This window comes from Macaca thibetana, chromosome 3, assembly GCF_024542745.1.
Source record: "Macaca thibetana thibetana isolate TM-01 chromosome 3, ASM2454274v1, whole genome shotgun sequence".
Classification (NCBI taxonomy): Eukaryota; Metazoa; Chordata; class Mammalia; order Primates; family Cercopithecidae; genus Macaca; species Macaca thibetana.
The window spans coordinates 140,217,183-140,234,593 of record NC_065580.1 but is presented as its reverse complement, the minus strand read 5'-3'; the positions used below and the strand labels follow the sequence as shown (position 1 = coordinate 140,234,593).

Sequence of the window (17,411 nt, the reverse complement as noted above, 5' to 3'; positions counted from 1 at the left end):
AACCCCCCCAGGATCAATTCACACAGCACCTTCACCTCCCAGCACCACAACTACCCTTGTTGAAGAATCTACTACCGCCGACAGCAGCCCGGGCTCAACTGTAACAACACACTTCCCTGACAGCTCCACAACCTCAGGCCATAGTAAGGAATCAACAGCATCCCACAGCAGCCCAGACACAATGGAAACCACATTCTTACCTACCCGCTCCACGGTCTCAGCTCTTGTTGGAGAATCTACAACCTCACCCATCAGTGCAGGCTCAGTGGAAACAACAATATTACCCAACAGTACCACAACACCAGGCCTCAGTGAGAAATCGACCACTTTCCACAGTAGACCCAGGTCATCAAACACAACACTCTCACCTGGCAGCACGACAAGGTCAGGTGTCAGTGAAGAATCGACCACCTCCCTCAGCCGACCAGGGTCAATGTACACAACAGCGTTCCCTGACAGCAGCACCCTACCAGGCTTCAGTCAGGAATCTACAACTTCCCACAGCAGCCCAGGCTCAACTGACACAACACTGTCCCCTGGTAGTACCACAGCATCGTCTCTTGGTCAAGAATCCAAAACCTTCCATAGCAGCCCAGGCTTCACTCACACCACACTCTTCCCTGACAGCACCACAACCTCAGGCCTCGTTGAAGCATCTACGCCCGTCTACAGCAGAACTGGCTCACCACACACAACACTGTCCCCTATCGGCTCTACAACCCGTCATGGAGAAGCTACCACCTTGCTGAGCTGGTCAAGCTCAAATGACCCTACGCCTGCACCTCCTACTACCACATCAGCCTTTGTTGATGTATCTACATCCTACCATAGCAGCCCGAGCTCAACTCCAACAACCCACTTTTCTGTCAGCTCCACAAGCTTGGGCCGTAGTGAAGAATCAACAGTAGTCCACAGCAGCCCAGATGCAACTGGAACAATACCCTCACCCACCCACTCCACAACCTCAGGTCGTGGAGAATCTACAATCTCACCCATCAGTCCAGGCGCAGCTGAAATAACAATGTTACCTGGCAGTACCACAACAACAGGCCTCAGAGAGACATCTACCACCTTCCACAGTAGCCCCAGATCACCGACCACAACACTCTCACCTGCCAGCGCGACAAGCCTTGGCGTCAGTGAAGAATCCACCACCTCCCATAGCCAACCGGGCTCAACTCACTCCACAGTGTCACCGGCCGGGACCACCACGCCAGGCCTCAGTGAGGAATCTACCACCATCTACAGCAGCTCAGGCTCAACTGAAACCACAGTGTCCCCTGGCAGCAGCACGACCTCAATTCGTGGGGAAGAATCCACAACCTTCCATAACCTGCCAGCCTCAACTCACACAACACTGTTCACTGAGGTCACCACCACCTTGGGACTCACTCAGGAATCTACAGCTTTCCCCGGCAGCCTTGTCTCCACCCAAACAGTGTTAACTGCCACCCTCACTACCACAGACCTCGGTGAGGAACCAAGAACCTTCCCCAGCAGCTCAGGCTCAAGTGGAACAACACTCTCACCTGCCCACTCCACAACCTCAGGCCTTGTTGGACAATCTGCAACCTCACCCATGAGTCCCAGCTCAACTGATACAATAACAACTTTACCTGGCATTACCATATTACCAAGCCTCAGTGAGAAATCTACCACCTTCTACACTAGCCCCAGATCACCAGATGCAACACTCTCACCTGCAACCACAACAAGCTCAGGCGTCAGTGAAGAATCCAGCACAACCCTTAGTCAACCAGACTCAAAGCACACAACAGCGTTCCCTGACAGCACCACCATGTCAGGCCTCAGTCAGGAACCTACAACTTCCCACAGCAGCCAAAGTTCAACAGACACAGCACTGTCCCCTGGCAGTATCACAGCCTCATCCCTTGATCAAGATTTTACAACCTTGCCCAGCAGCCCAGGCTCCACTGAAACCACAGTCTCACCTGAAAACACCACAACCTCAGGCCTCGAAGAAGCATCTACACCCATCCACAGCAGCACTGGCTCACGACACACAACACTGTCCCCTGCCAGCTCCACAAGCCCAGGCCTTCAGGGAAAATTTACCACCTTCCAAACCCACCCAGGCTCAACTCACACAGCACCTTCACCTCCCAGCACCACAACTACCCTTGTTGAAGAGTCTACTACCGCCGTCAGCAGCCCCGGCTCAACTGCAACAACACACTTCCCTGACAGCTCCACAACCTCAGGCCATAGTAAGGAATCAACAGCATCCCACAGCAGCCCAGACACAATGGAAACCACATTCTTACCCAGCCGCTCCACGGTCTCAGCTCTTGTTGGAGAATCTACCACCTCACCCATCAGTGCAGGCTCAGTGGAAACAACAATATTACCCGACAGTACCACAACACCAGGCCTCAGTGAGAAATCGACCACTTTCCACAGTAGCCCCAGATCACCAGACACAACACTCTCACCTGGCAGCACGAGAAGCTCAGGTGTCAGTCAAGAATCCACCACCTCCCTCAGCCGACCAGGGTCAACGCACACAACGGCGTTCCCTGACAGCACCACCATACCAGGCTTCAGTCAGGAATCTACAACTTCCCACAGCAGCCCAGGCTCAACTGACACAACACTGTCCCCTGGCAGTACCACAGCATCATCTCTTGGTCAAGAATCCAAAACCTTCCAAAGCAGCCCAGGCTTCCCTCACACCACACTCTTCCCTGACAGCACCACAACCTCAGGCCTCCTTGAAGCATCTACGCCCGTCTACAGCAGGACTGGCTCACCACACACAACACTGTCCCCTGTCGGCTCTACAACCCGGCAGGGGGAAGCTACCACCCTCGCGAGATGGTCAAGCTCAAATGACACTACGCCTGCACCTCCTACTACCACATCAACCTATGTTGATGTATCTACATCCTACCATAGCAGCCCGAGCTCAACTCCAACAACCCACTTTTCTGTCAGCTCCACAAGCTTGGGCCGTAGTGAGGAATCAACAGTAGTCCACAGCAGCCCAGATGCAACTGGAACAAAACCCTCACCCACCCATTCCACAGCCTCAGGTCGTGGAGAATCTGCAATCTCACCCATCAGTCCAGGCGCAGCTGAAATAACAATGTTACCTGGCAGTACCACAACAACAGGCCTCAGAGAGACATCTACCACCTTCCACAGTAGCCCCAGATCACCGACCACAACACTCTCACCTGCCAGCGTGACAAACCTAGGCGTCAGTGAAGAATCCACCACATCCCATAGCCAACCGGGCTCAACTCACTCCACAGTGTCTCCGGCCAGCACCACCACGCCAGGCCTCAGTGAGGAATCTACCACCATCTACAGCAGCCCAGGCTCAACTGAAAACACAGTGTCCCCTGGCAGCAGCACGATCTCAATTCGTGGGGAAGAATCCACAACCTTCCATAGCCTGCCAGCCTCAACTCACACAACACTGTTCACTGAGGACACCACCACCTTGGGACTCACTGAGCAATCTACAGCCCTCCCCGGCAGCCTTGTCTCCACCCAAACAGTGTTACCTGCCACCCTCACAACCACAGACCTCGGTGAGGAACCAACAACCTTCCCCAACACCTCAGGCTCAAGTGCAACAACCCTCCCACCTGCCCGCTCCACAACCTCAGGCCTTGTTGGACAATCTACAACCTCCCCCATGAGTCCAACCTCAACTGATACAACAACAACTTTACCTGGCATTACCACATCACCAAGCCTCAGTGAAAAATCTACCACCTTCTACACTAGCCCCAGATCACCAGATGCAACACTCTCACCTGCAACCACAACAAGCTCAGGCGTCAGTGAAGAATCCAGCACATCCCTTAGTCAACCAGGCTCAAAGCACACAACAGCCTTTCCCGACAGCACCACCATGTCAGGCCTCAGTCAGGAACCTACAACTTCCCACAGCAGCCAAAGTTCAACAGACACAGCACTGTCCCCTGGCAGTACCACAGCCTCATCCCTTGATCAAGATTTTACAACCTTCCCCAGCAGCCCAGGCTCCACTGAAACCACAGTCTCACCTGAAAACACCACAACCTCAGGCCTCGAAGAAGCCTCTACACCCATCCACAGCAGCACTGGCTCACGACACACAACACTGTCCTCTGCCAGCTCCACAAGCCCAGGCCTTCAGGGAGAATTTACCACCTTCCAAACCCACCCAGGCTCAACTCACACAGCACCTTCACCTCCCAGCACCACAACTACCCTTGTTGAAGAGTCTACTACCGCCGTCAGCAGCCCCGGCTCAACTGCAACAACACACTTCCCTGACAGCTCCACAACCTCAGGCCATAGTAAGGAATCAACAGCATCCCACAGCAGCCCAGACACAATGGAAACCACATTCTTACCCAGCCGCTCCACGGTCTCAGCTCTTGTTGGAGAATCTACCACCTCACCCATCAGTGCAGGCTCAGTGGAAACAACAATATTACCCGACAGTACCACAACACCAGGCCTCAGTGAGAAATCGACCACTTTCCACAGTAGCCCCAGATCACCAGACACAACACTCTCACCTGGCAGCATGAGAAGCTCAGGTGTCAGTCAAGAATCCACCACCTCCCTCAGCCGACCAGGGTCAACGCACACAACGGCGTTCCCTGACAGCACCACCATACCAGGCTTCAGTCAGGAATCTACAACTTCCCACAGCAGCCCAGGCTCAACTGACACAACACTGTCCCCTGGCAGTACCACAGCATCATCTCTTGGTCAAGAATCCAAAACCTTCCAAAGCAGCCCAGGCTTCCCTCACACCACACTCTTCCCTGACAGCACCACAACCTCAGGCCTCCTTGAAGCATCTACGCCCGTCTACAGCAGGACTGGCTCACCACACACAACACTGTCCCCTGTCGGCTCTACAACCCGGCAGGGGGAAGCTACCACCCTCGCGAGATGGTCAAGCTCAAATGACACTACGCCTGCACCTCCTACTACCACATCAACCTATGTTGATGTATCTACATCCTACCATAGCAGCCCGAGCTCAACTCCAACAACCCACTTTTCTGTCAGCTCCACAAGCTTGGGCCGTAGTGAGGAATCAACAGTAGTCCACAGCAGCCCAGATGCAACTGGAACAAAACCCTCACCCACCCATTCCACAGCCTCAGGTCGTGGAGAATCTGCAATCTCACCCATCAGTCCAGGCGCAGCTGAAATAACAATGTTACCTGGCAGTACCACAACAACAGGCCTCAGAGAGACATCTACCACCTTCCACAGTAGCCCCAGATCACCGACCACAACACTCTCACCTGCCAGCGTGACAAACCTAGGCGTCAGTGAAGAATCCACCACATCCCATAGCCAACCGGGCTCAACTCACTCCACAGTGTCTCCGGCCAGCACCACCACGCCAGGCCTCAGTGAGGAATCTACCACCATCTACAGCAGCCCAGGCTCAACTGAAACCACAGCGTTTTCTCACAGCACCACAACCTCCATTCATGGTGAACAATCTACAGCTTTCCCTGGCAGCCCACGCTTCACCGAAATAGTGTTACCTGCCACCCTCACAACCACAGACCTCGGTGAGGAATCAACAGCCTTCCATAGCAGCTCAGACGCAACTGGAACAACACCCTTACCTCCCCACTCCACAACCTCAGCTCTCGTTGAAGAATCTACAACTTTCTACATGAGCCCATCCACTACTTACACAACCCTCTTTCCTGCCAGTTCCAGCACATCAGGCCTCACTGTGGAATCTACCACCTTCCACACCAGTCCAAGCTTCCCTTTTACAATTGCGTCTACTGAAAGCCTGCAAACAGTGCCAGGTACTGCTCTTTCAATTTCATCCACATTTAGCTTCTTCTCCAGGCCTGTCCATGAGTCTTCTTCATCCATTACAAACTCTTGGTTCTTTTCCTCTATCTTCCACTTTACTTTGGTCTACTGACTATCCAGTTTCTGGGTTTGATACCACTTCCAGTGTTCATGTGCCATTCACTGGTCCCCACACATCTATGATGACAATCTCTCCTTCCTCTGTGACTCCAGGGTGGGGTTGTTGTTTTGTTGTTTGTTTGTTTGTTTTTGCATCCTTCTATGAACCCCTTCTCTGTGTTTCTTTTTTTTTTTTTTTTTTTTTGAGACAGAGTCTTGCTCTGTTGCCCAGGGTGGAGTGCAATGGCACGATCTTGGCTCACTGCAACCTCTGCCTCCTGGGTTCAAGCGATTCTCCCGCCTCATCCTCCCGAGTGGCTTAGATTACAGGTGCCCACCACCACACCGAGCTAATTTTTATATTTTTAGTACAGACGAGTTTTTACCATGTTGACCAGGCTAGCTGCAAACTCCTGACCTCATGTGATCCACCCACCTCAGGCTCCCAAAGTGCTGGGATTACAGGCGTGAGCCATCGCGCCCGCCCGCCTTCTCTCTGTCGTCATGAGAATCTGCATCTTCTTTGGTCTCCTGTGGTTCTGTTTCACATTTCCTATTCTTGCTCCTTGCTGTTTCAGGTGATCCCAGGGGTAGAGTTGTCCTCTTTTCATACATGAGTGCTTTTTTCAGAGCTGGACCTCTTGTATCTTTTGTTTCCTTACTGTCTGCTGTTCCTCCTCACTTTCTTACTATCTCCCAGGGATGGGGGTGGCAGCAGAGGTGTCCTCATCGCTGCATGGTCATCTGGCACCATCCTCCTCTCCAGTGTGATGCTGAATGACTGGACCTGGAATGGGAGTGCGTGTTTTTGCCCTTTGGGCTCCCATGGTGACTGCTGTGGATTCTCTTTCTACACAGGGTCATGCCAGGAAGGACAAATCTGGAATGGAAAACAATGCGTCTGTCCCCAAGGCTACGTTGGTTACCAGTGCTTGTCCCCTCTGGAATCCTTCCCTGTAGGTAATGACCTTTTCTGAGACCTGCAGCTCTTTGCAGGGCCTTTGACCCCTGAAAACAGCATGGCAGTGTTGGATCAACCACTGCCTCACTTGCAGGTGGAGGAGGTGTGACTCTTCCCAGCAACACTGTAGGGAGAGCACGAACCTTCTACCTCTGCCTTCAGGGACAAAAGTAGAAGGTAGAAAAATGGGGTGGTCAATTTTTTTTTAATTTTTAATTTTTGGGGATACATAGTAGATGTATATATTTATGGAGCATACATGAGATGTCTTGTTACAGGAATGCAACGTGTAACAATCACAGCATGGAAAATGGGGTGCCCATTCCCTCAAGCATTTAATCTTTATGTCACAAACAATCCAATTGTGCTATTTTCGTTATTTTTATTTTATTTTATTTTATTTTGTTTCATTTTTTGAGAAAGAGTCTCGCTCTGTCTCCCAGGCTGGAGTGTGATGGCACGATCTTGGCTCACTGCAACCTCCACCTCCTGGATTCAGGCAGTTCTCCTGCCTCAGCATCCTGAGTAGTTGAGATTACAGGCATGGGCCACCATGCCCGGCTAATTTTTGTATTTTTAATAGAGACGGAGTTTCACCATATTGGCCAGGCTGGTCTGGAACTCCCGATCTTAGGTGATCTGCCTGCCTCGGCCTCCTAAAGTGCTGGGATTACAGGCATGAGCCATCGTACCCAGCTATTTTAGTTATTTTTAAATGTACAATTAAATTCTTATTGACTATAGTCACGCTGTTGTGTTAAATACCAGGTCTTACTCATTCTTTCTAACTATGCATTTTTTGTACCCATTAACCATGCCCACCTCCATCTCACCGCCACTCCACTACCCTTCCCAGCCTCTGGTAACCATCCTTCTACTCTGCCTCCATGAGTTCAGTTGTTTGGACTTTTAGATTCCACCAATAAGTGAGAACATGCAATGTTTGTCTTTCTGTGCCTGGCTTATTTCACTTAACAATGACCTCCAGCTTCATCCATGTTGTTGCAATTGACAGGATCTCATTCTTTTTAATGGCTGAATAGTACTCCATTGTGTATATGTACCAGGTCTTCTCTATACATTCATCTGTTGATGGACACTCGGGTTGCTTCTAAGTCTTGGCTATTGTGAACAGCAACAAACATGGGAGTGCAAAGATCTCTTTGATGTACTGATTTCCTTTCTTTTGGATATATACCCAGCAGTGGGATTGCTGAATTGTATGGTAGCTCTATTTTTAGTTTTAGGAATCTCCCTTTCTTTCGAGATAGGGTCTCACTCTGTGGTCCAGGCTGGAATGCAGAGGTGCAGATCATAGTTCACTGCAGCCTTGAACTCCTGGGCTCAAGTTATCCTCCAGCCTCAGCCTCTTGAGTAGCTGGGACTACAGGTGTGCACCACCACGCCTGGCTAATATTTTTACTTTTGTGGAGACAGGGTCTCACTTTGTTGCCCAGGCAGGTCTTCCCATCTCCCCAATGCACTGGGATTACAGGTGTGAGCCACAGCACTTGGCCCAGGGCCCTTTCCATTAGCTCACCTGTCCCTCTCATCAGAGGGCTTCTGTACTGTCCCTTCCCCTCCTGGCCACTGGCTCCTAAGGGTTTTGGGAGACAGGCAACAGAAGTCTCAGTGACCCCCATTTTCTCTTAAGTTTCCTTCACCTGCAAGACACCCACAGGCAGAGACTGTATCAATACTTGAGGACATTATTGGGAGGTCGCTGTCTCACGCATACCATGGCCTTTTCCCACAGAAACCCCGGAAAAACTCAATGCCACTTTAGGTATGACAGTGAAAGTGACTTACAGAAATTTCACAGAACAGATGAATGACTCATCCTCCCAGGAATACCAGAACTTCACTAACCTCTTCAAGAATCGGGTAAGACCAGGGCACACCCAGACACCCCAGGGTGATGTCCCACATGAGAGGAAATTGGGGAGTGCACCCTGACTTAGTGATCTGAGTTCTGCTCATGAGCCCCCTCCCCACCAGTCTCCCTAAGTCTTGAAAGGAGGTCCTCTGAGAGTTTCCAGCCTTCAGCCCCACATGACCCACATTATGGCAGAGGGAGCTTCCTGGGGTGGTGGTTCTTCCCATGGGATCTTACGTGGGCTCCACGGAAGGGTGCCTAGGGCTGCCTCGAGACGGGGAACAGGAGAGTCTTCACGCTGTAGCTCTGTGTGACCTTCACTGCCTTGTTTCTTTCAGATGGATGTCGTTTTGACGGGCGACGATCTTCCACAGTATAGAGGGGTGAACATTCGGAGATTGCTGTGAGTATATTGGGGGGCAGATTTATAGATGTGGGGAAATCCTCCTTGTCCTTGCTTTCCTGCCTCCTCCTATCATGAATGGCTAGAATGTCAATACCTGGTTGGGTCAGAGAGGACTGCAGCCGCTAGGTAAGTGCGGGGGGGGGGCTGTGAGACCATTCATTCTTCATTCATTCATCCAGTCAACATACATTTGTTGAAAGCCAACCCCCTGCTGGGTGCTGGGAACACAGCAGTCCCGTTTTCCTGGAGCTCAGAGTGGCAGAACACAGATGGAAAAGTGGTTGTGCAGTCTGTTAGAGTTACAGTGAGGGGCACACAGGGTGCCCTGGGAGAGGTCCCAAAAGCAAACCTTGGTGAGGCAGAGGGAATTCTTTCTGGGAAAACTGGCAACAGGCTGGGCGTGGTGGCTCATGCATGCAATCTCAATGCTTTGCGAGGCCAAGGCGGGAGGATCACTTCAGGCCAGGAATTAGAGACTAGCCTGGGCAACATAGCGAGACCCCATCTCTAAAAAAAAAAAAAAGTAACAGCAAAACTGAGGCTTGAAGCATGAGGAGGAATGATCCAGAGAGGGGGAAGGGAAGGAGAGGCAGTTGCAGCAGCGGGAATCAGTGAGAAGGAGCCCAGACAGGAGAGAGAGGAGGGCAGATTCCAGGAACCTAAAGACGCTCGGAACAGCTGGGTGCTTAAGAGCAAAGGAGCAGTAACTGGGCAGGAGGTTGGAAAGATGGCTCATGCCAAGTTAGTCAGACTTTCGGCATCAGCAGTGTAGGCCCGTGGGGGATAGGGTCTAGTCTGCAGAGTAGACAGCTCAGTCTGGCTGTAGGATGGAGATTGCATAAGCAGAAGTCTGTACTGGAGATGATGGTGGCCTACACCAGATAGGTGACAGTATAGGAGCAAATGGGTCCAGTGTGAAAGGTCTTTGGGAGGCAGGATCAGCAGACCATGGAATTTGCTGTGGGAGAGGAGGGAGAGAAGAATGAGGAATGAGGGCAGATTTCTGGGCTGCTGGAGGTGTGGGGTGCCCTGTGCTGGGTCAAGGAATGTCATGAGAGGTAGAATGGGGGAAGGAGGTAATGAGTTTGGTGTGCACCATGTCAACTTTCAAGTGCCCAGGGCCCAGCCACATGGAGTAGTTGCATGATACAGCAGTGGAATATGCCCTAAAGAGTCTTATTTTGGGGGGATCGAGGGGCAGGGTCTTGCTCTCTTGCCCAGGCTGGAATGCAGTGGCATAATCACGGCTCATTGTAGGCTCAACCTCTCAGGTTCAAGCAATCCTCCCATCTCGGCCTCTTGAGTAGCTGGGACTACAGGCCTGTGCCATCATGCTTGGCTAATTTTTGTAATTTTTTTGTTTTGCTTTTTCTGAGACAGAGTCTTGCTCTGTCTCCCGGGCTGGAGTGCAGTGGTGCAATGTCGGCTCACTGCAGCCTCCTTCTTGCAGGTTCAAGTGATTATCCTGCCTTAGCTTCCCAAGTAGCTGGGACTACAGGCACATGTCACCACACCTGGCTAAATTTTGTATTTTTAGTAGACACACAGTTTCACCATGTTGGCCAGGCTGGTCTTGAACTCCTGATCTCAAGGCATCTGCCCGCCTTGGCCTCCCAAAGTACTAGGATTACAGGTGTAAGCCACGCCCCTGACCTAATGTTTGTAATTTTTGCAGAGATGGGGTCTTGCTATGTTGCCCAGGCTGGTCTCAAACTCCTGGGTTCAAGTGATCCTCCCGCCTCGGCCTCCCAAAGTGCTGAAATACAAGCGTGAGCCACCATGCCCAGCCTCTAAAGGGTCTTATGAGAGACACGGGCATTGGTATCCCCAGATGGATGTCGCTAGAAGTCCTGGGAGTGGGATGAGATGGCCCAGGTCGGGGGTGAGGGAGGGTCATAGCACAAAACGAGGGTCTCCCAGGAATGAAGCTGCAAAGCAGCAACATTTAAGATCTAGCCAGAGCCCCCAGTGGAGAGTGGAAAGAGGCAGACAGAGGAGTGGGAAGGGTGCCTCAAGAGTGCCGTGTCCTTGCAGCAGGGAAGAGAGGGTCCCGGTGCCCCAACCTTGCCCCTGGCTCAGCATTGGCACCCTGGTCTTTCTCTCCATTTTGGCTCAGGATTTTTTTTGTTCAAGTCCTCCTGAGTCCTACTACTGACTTATCTTTCAAAATGACAGTGACAGGTGACTTGCCTTGTCTCAAGACCTCTCCCCTCAGTTGCATCATTGGCTATTGAAGAAGTAACTTCTAGGTTATAAACTTACCTTTCTTTTTCTTTCTTTATTTTTAAAAATTTTAAAATATGGGGTCTTGCTCTGTTGCCGGAAGTGCAGTGGTGCAATCATAGCTCACCGCAGCCTCAAACTCCTGGGCTCCAGCAATCCTCCTGCCACAGCCTCCTAAGTAGCCGGGACTACAAGTGTGCACCACCTTGGCTGGCTAATTTCTGTATCTTTTGTAGAGATGGTGTCTCACCATGTTGCCCAGGCTGGTCTTGAACTCCTGGCCTCAAGCAATCCTCCTACCTTGGCCTGCCAAAGTGCTGGGATAGGCATGAGCCACCTCACTTCCTGCCCTGTTCTTCCTTTTTAAGGCTAAATAATATTCCACAATAGACCACATTTTGTTTCTCCATTTGTCTGTTGGTGGACCCTTGGTTTGCTTCCACATTTTGGCTATGGTAAATAATGCTACTGAAAACACGAGGGTACAAATATAAATTCAAGACCTGCTTTCAGTTATTTTGTATATATACCCAGAAGTAGAATTGCTGGATCATGCATTAATTCTATTTTACATTTTTTGAGGAACTTCATACCGTTTTCCATAGCAGCTGCACTATTTTACTTTCACATCAACAGGACACAGGGATTCAAATTTCTCCACCTGTTCATCCAAGAGCCTCTATTTTGCGAGAGATGAATTTCACTCATTGGCATTTATTGTGATCACTGATATATTTGAGATCTTGAATCGTTTTGCTCTCGTCCCTCTGTCTGGGTAGTCAGCTGCTGGGGGGAAGACTCTGTATTCTTTCTCACCTGTGGGGCACATGGCTGCTTCATCTCCCATTACCCCTCTGGGTGCTTGGTCTCCACTTGCTGACTGGGTGGTGACACGGGTAACTGATGAAACAATTCCCACTTCCAGCAACGGTAGCATCGTGGTCAAGAATGATGTCATCCTGGAGGCAGACTACACTTTAGAGTATGAAGAACTGTTTGAAAACCTGGTAGAGATTGTAAAGGCCAAGATTATGAATGAAACCAAAACAGCTCATGATCCTGATTTGTGCAGAGGTAGGCTCACCTAAAACCCCTTGACACCTGTGGGCGTCTTGGAGATCGTGACCTTGATCTCTCCCTCCCCTATCTCTTCTTTCTTCTGGGACTCCCAAGACTCCTGCCACAGGAACCCAGAAGCCAGGCCCAGGACGCCTTCTCCAGATCCCAAACCTGCTCCCAACAGCCTCCTATTGGTCCCAGGCTGAGGCTGTCATATCCCCATTTGAGCCTCCTCATAAGCCCAGCTGCGTGTCTAGGGTGGGCAAAGACCCCACGGGTATTGGCCCAGGGGAGGGCATAGTAAAGAAGAAGAGAGAGGCCTGGCTACCCCCAGGGAGGCAGAGGGAAGTGTCTCTATTCCATCTTCCTTCCTATCCACTCTCAGCAGAGGCCATACTGTGCTATAGTGAAGAGGACACTTTCGTGGATTCATCGGTGACACTGGGCTTTGACTTCCAGGGTAAGCAGCTGTGTGGAGTGTGGTCACTAAGAGTGGGGGCTGGGGTGCTTTGGCCAGGCTCATGCGTGCTGCCCACCCCTCTCCCCCAGAGCAATGCACCCAGAATGCTGCCAAAGAATATGCCCAATTCTACTATGCGGATGTCTTGGATGAGAAGCTGGCCTGTGTGAACAAGTGCACCAAAGGAACGAAGTCCCAAATGAACTGTAATCTGGGCGTGTGTCAGCTGCAACGCAGTGGCCCCCGCTGCCTGTGAGTGTCCCCACAAGCCCAGCGCCTACTCTGTCCTGGTGGTAGGGCCCTCCCCCTCCCCAGCAGTCACCCACAGGGTGGGGGGATTGAGTAGAACTTGGCAGGTGCCTCCTCCCCACTCCTGGACATCCCTCTCCCCTGTATCCTCATCCCCACCCCCCACACCCACAAGAGTGAGGAGTAGGAGTAGATTATAGACACAAAGGTCCAAGAGCTGGGCAATCCCTTCCTGAGAAAGTTCAAGCTGTCAAGTTCCAAATCTATCTCTATCTCTATCTGTGTCTGTATCTCCACCTCTATCTATCTATATTGTTAATTTCCCTTACGTCATCCCAGCCATGCTGTCGTGGTTACCTCTAGCTGCAGCCAGAGCACTAAGTCCACAGACCATAAATTAAAGTGCAAAATAAAAAACACGATAACAGGCCCATTTAGGTGGCAGACGATTAGAGAGTAGATGGGTGAATGGCATGTGTCTGGGACGAGACACCCAACACTCTTGGGTCCCCCTGAGCCCTAGTCATTTCAATTCCTGATCTGCAGTCTCCAGGTCCCCCCAACTCCTTCAGCGCCCATCAGCCTGAGGAAGTCAGGGACCCAGGCTCTCTGGGGGCTGAGCTCCAGCCCTTGGAGTGAGGGAGATCTGGTTTCCTGTGTTTAGGAGAGTGGGTTTGCCCTTGGGATATTGGATGTGAGGGATCCCGGGGGGTCAGCCTGAGTTTGTCTGTGTCCCCAGGTGCCCAAATACGGACACACACTGGTACTGGGGAGAGACCTGTGAATGGAACATCGCCAAGAGCCTCGTGTATGGCATCGTGGGGGCTGTGGTGGCGGTGCTGCTGCTCTCATTGATCATCCTGGTCATCTTATTCAGCCTATCCCAGAGAAAACTGCACAGGTGAACTTGTGGGGCCAGCCCCACAGGCCCAGAGACAGGGGACAGACCCTGGGGCAGCCACTGTCTGAATGTCCTAAGGCTCTGCTCCTTCCAGGCCAACAGTCAGAGAGGTCAGCTGAGGCCAGACGGGGTGCCCAGACCCTCCCAGCCCTGGGTACAGCAAAGGGCGGCCTTCCTATAGGATATATCAATTTGGCAGAGTGTTTTAGTTCATTTTCTGCTATTATAACAGAATACCACCACTGGGTAATTGTAAACAATAGAAGTTTATTTGGCTCACAGTTTTGGAGGCTGGGAAGTCCAAGATCAAGGGGCTGCATCTGGTCAGGACTTTCTTGCTGCATCACAGCATGGAAAGACAGCAGTCTGCATCACATGGACAGAGAGGAAGAGAGGGCTGAACTCACTTTTTTTTTTTTTCTTAAGAGACAGGGTCTTGCTCTCACCCTGGAGTGCAGTGGTATCATCTCAGCTCACTGCAACCTCTGCCTCCCAGGTTGAAGCGATTCTCGTGCCTCAGCCTCCTGAGTAGCTGGGATTACAAGTGCATTCCACCATGCCTGGCTAATTTTTGTATTTTTAGTAGAGATGGGGTTTCACCATGTTGGCCAGGCTGGTCTCGAACTCCTGACCTCAAGTGATCCACCCACCCTGGCTTCCCAAAGTGCTGGGATTACAGGTGTGAGCCACTGCACCCGGCCCTAAATTAAATTAAATTAAATTAAATTAAATTAAATGTTTTGTAGAGATAGGGTCTCACTATATTGCCCAGGCTGGTCTGAAACTCCTGGCCTCAAGCAGTCCTCTCACCTCAGCCTCCAAAGCTGTTGGGATTATAGGCGTGAGCTGCCGCCCCCCGGCTGTCTGAACTCGCTTTTATTACACACCCACTTTCGAGATAATGACATTAATCCATTCACGAGGACAGCACCTTCATGACCTAATCACGTCTTCAAGGTCCTACCTCTCAGCTTTGCTGCGTTGGGGGTTAAATTTCCAATGCATGAACTTTAAGGGACACGTTCAAACCATAACACAGAGACTGGAAACAGAAGCTTACGTGTGGAACCTAGACTATGTAATGACATTCCCCGTGGTTAGTTATCACTCACCTGGCCACCACAGAGCACGGCACCACATGGGGAAGCTGAGATGGAGCGTCTGGGTCTCGCTTTTCCCAGCTGTAAAATGGGATAAGATGCACCTGTGAAGGTTGCTGGGAAACCCTGGCACAGTACTTGGCCCGAAGTTGGCAATTGAAGGGAGCTACCCTATGCCCCCATCTCACGGATATGGAAACTGAGGCCCACTAAACGGAGTGAGGGGCAGCCGGGAGGCCTGGCCAGTGCCTGCCTTGGAAGAGGGGAAGCTATGGTGATGCTACCTTTTGTTCTCTGCCATCATCGCTGCCGTCTCTGACTTGGGGTGTGGCTGTGACTGTCCCCTCAAGGGAAGCTGAAGGTCTGGGTCCACCAAGTCCCTCCTCAGCCTCCTTGACTACAGCTGCTCACGGCATTTCTGTCTGCAGGCAACAGTATGATATGCCTCAAGAGTGGCGAAACGAAGGCACCCCTGGCACCTTCCAGAAGACGGCCATCTGGGAAGGTACCTCTAGTTAAGGGCAAGGGGATGAGCAGAGCTGGAGGGTGAAGAAAGACAGGGCGGTGCCTGTGCCTGTGGGGGTGATGTGGGGTCCTGCCCCCCTTCACGGTGGCTGTGGCTGACAGCCCGTTCCCCCCGCTGCAGCCCCGGACCCAAACACCACCCCTGCTGTGTGCAAGGGTGCAGAAGTGGTTGAGAACCAGATCCTGCCCCTAGAGACCAACTCAGTGAGGGCATCCAATGCACACTCAGCTAAGCAGGGTGATAGGGCCATTCACAGGGCAGAGGGAGCAGAGGGGAGAACCTGACCCAGCCTGGGTGGGGATGGGGGATCAGATAAGCCCCGAGGTGAGACTAATTCTTGAGCAGGTGGGTAAGCAGGTGCGCTTCCTCCTTCAACAGAGGGGGAGCCCAGTAAGCAGGGAGGCCTTATCCCAGTGAGGATGAGGGAAAGGGCACCCCAGGCAGGGGGACTGCATGAGAAACCCTGCAGTTGGGAAAGAGCTTGCTTTTGGTGGGGAAGGGAAGGCAGGTCAACCTCACAAAGAGTGAGGGACGTGAGGTTGGCAGGGCTTCAGGAATGGGGTGGGGGGTTGAGGGGCTTTGGCGCCCCCCCCTTTGTTTTTTTGAGACGGAGTCTCGCTCTCTGGCCCTGGCTGGAGTACAGTGGCACGATCTTGGTTCACTGCAACCTCTGTCTCCCAGGTTCAAGCGATTCTCCTGCCCTCAGCCTCCCTAGTAGCTGGGATTACAGGCATGCCACCACGCCCGGCTAATTTTTGTATTTTTAGTAGAGATGGTAGAAACAGGGTTTCATCATGTTGGCGAGGCTGGTCTCGAACTCCGGACCTTAGGTGATCCACCTGCCTTGGCCTCCAAAGTGCTAGGATTACAGGCGTGAACTACCATGCCCGGCCACATTTTGAATTTTTTTTACTCAAAAGGCCATTCTGGGAGCACTAAAGCAGGGAGACCAGGTGGAGGAAGTAAGGCTGAGGGGCGGGGGAGGAAGAGGAGACACAGCCTGGTGGAGGTGAGGCTGAGGGGGTGGTGGAGGTGAGGTTGAGAGGGTGGGTGAGGGAGAGGGAGTGAGGGAGGATTTCCAGGATTGTCTGAGCTGACCCTTGGGCCCCGATGGATGGGTGAGAAGCAGCCGGTGGGGCACACTGAGTTGGGGGGCTGGTGCGTGCTGAGGGGAAGGCTGCAAGGCTGGTGCCTGTCTGAAGCTCCGGGAGGGGTCTGCAGCCTGAACCACGGACTGGAATAGAGATTTGTCCATTCGTCGGGGAGAATGCAGAGTGAGAAATGAGGAGGGTGAAAGTGGAACCCCCGCCCCGGGGAGCCACCACAGACGGACAGGTAGGGCATGAGGACCCCGACCTCGAAGGAGGCAGGAAAAGAGGGGTCAGAGGTGCGGGGAGAGTCCCGGAGTCAAGAGTGTGAGTGGTTCTGTGGGACCAGGAAGTAAGTGATCGCTGTGCTCCGGGAGGATGCTGGAAGCAGATTCCAAGCGCAGCTCTTTTGCTTGCTATGGCTACGGTTGCTATGAGGGAGTGCGGCCCTGCTGGCCCAGAGCCAGCCCTGCCTCCCGCTCCACTCTGACCTCATCCCTGAGTCCAGGGCTCTACGCACGCTCCTCTGTGGCCCGGGCTACCACACCGTGCATGTGAGGGAGTTCTGCTCCGCTCCCTCCTGTTCCAGGGTCCAGGGGGCGGCTCCCCAGGCAGGCTAGGCACTTACCCGCTGCCCAGTGATGCA

General features: G+C 52.2%; 2 protein-coding genes across 4 annotated transcripts in view; both read left to right on the top strand.

Moving 5' to 3' along the window:
* The window catches only part of AP1S1 (adaptor related protein complex 1 subunit sigma 1), a 339,237-nt gene that overhangs the window by 164,878 nt on the left and 156,948 nt on the right, over positions 1-17,411 (top strand). The gene's annotated exons all lie outside the window — the stretch shown is intronic.
* The window catches only part of MUC12 (mucin 12, cell surface associated), a 45,271-nt gene that overhangs the window by 27,055 nt on the left and 805 nt on the right, over positions 1-17,411 (top strand). Inside the window, 10 exon segments of the mRNA XM_050784853.1 lie at positions 43-137; positions 222-5,807; positions 6,775-6,876; positions 8,634-8,761; positions 9,092-9,156; positions 12,308-12,456; positions 12,830-12,901; positions 12,991-13,153; positions 13,890-14,051; positions 15,580-15,656. Of these exon segments, the coding sequence (XP_050640810.1) occupies positions 43-137; positions 222-5,807; positions 6,775-6,876; positions 8,634-8,761; positions 9,092-9,156; positions 12,308-12,456; positions 12,830-12,901; positions 12,991-13,153; positions 13,890-14,051; positions 15,580-15,656 (6,599 nt within the window).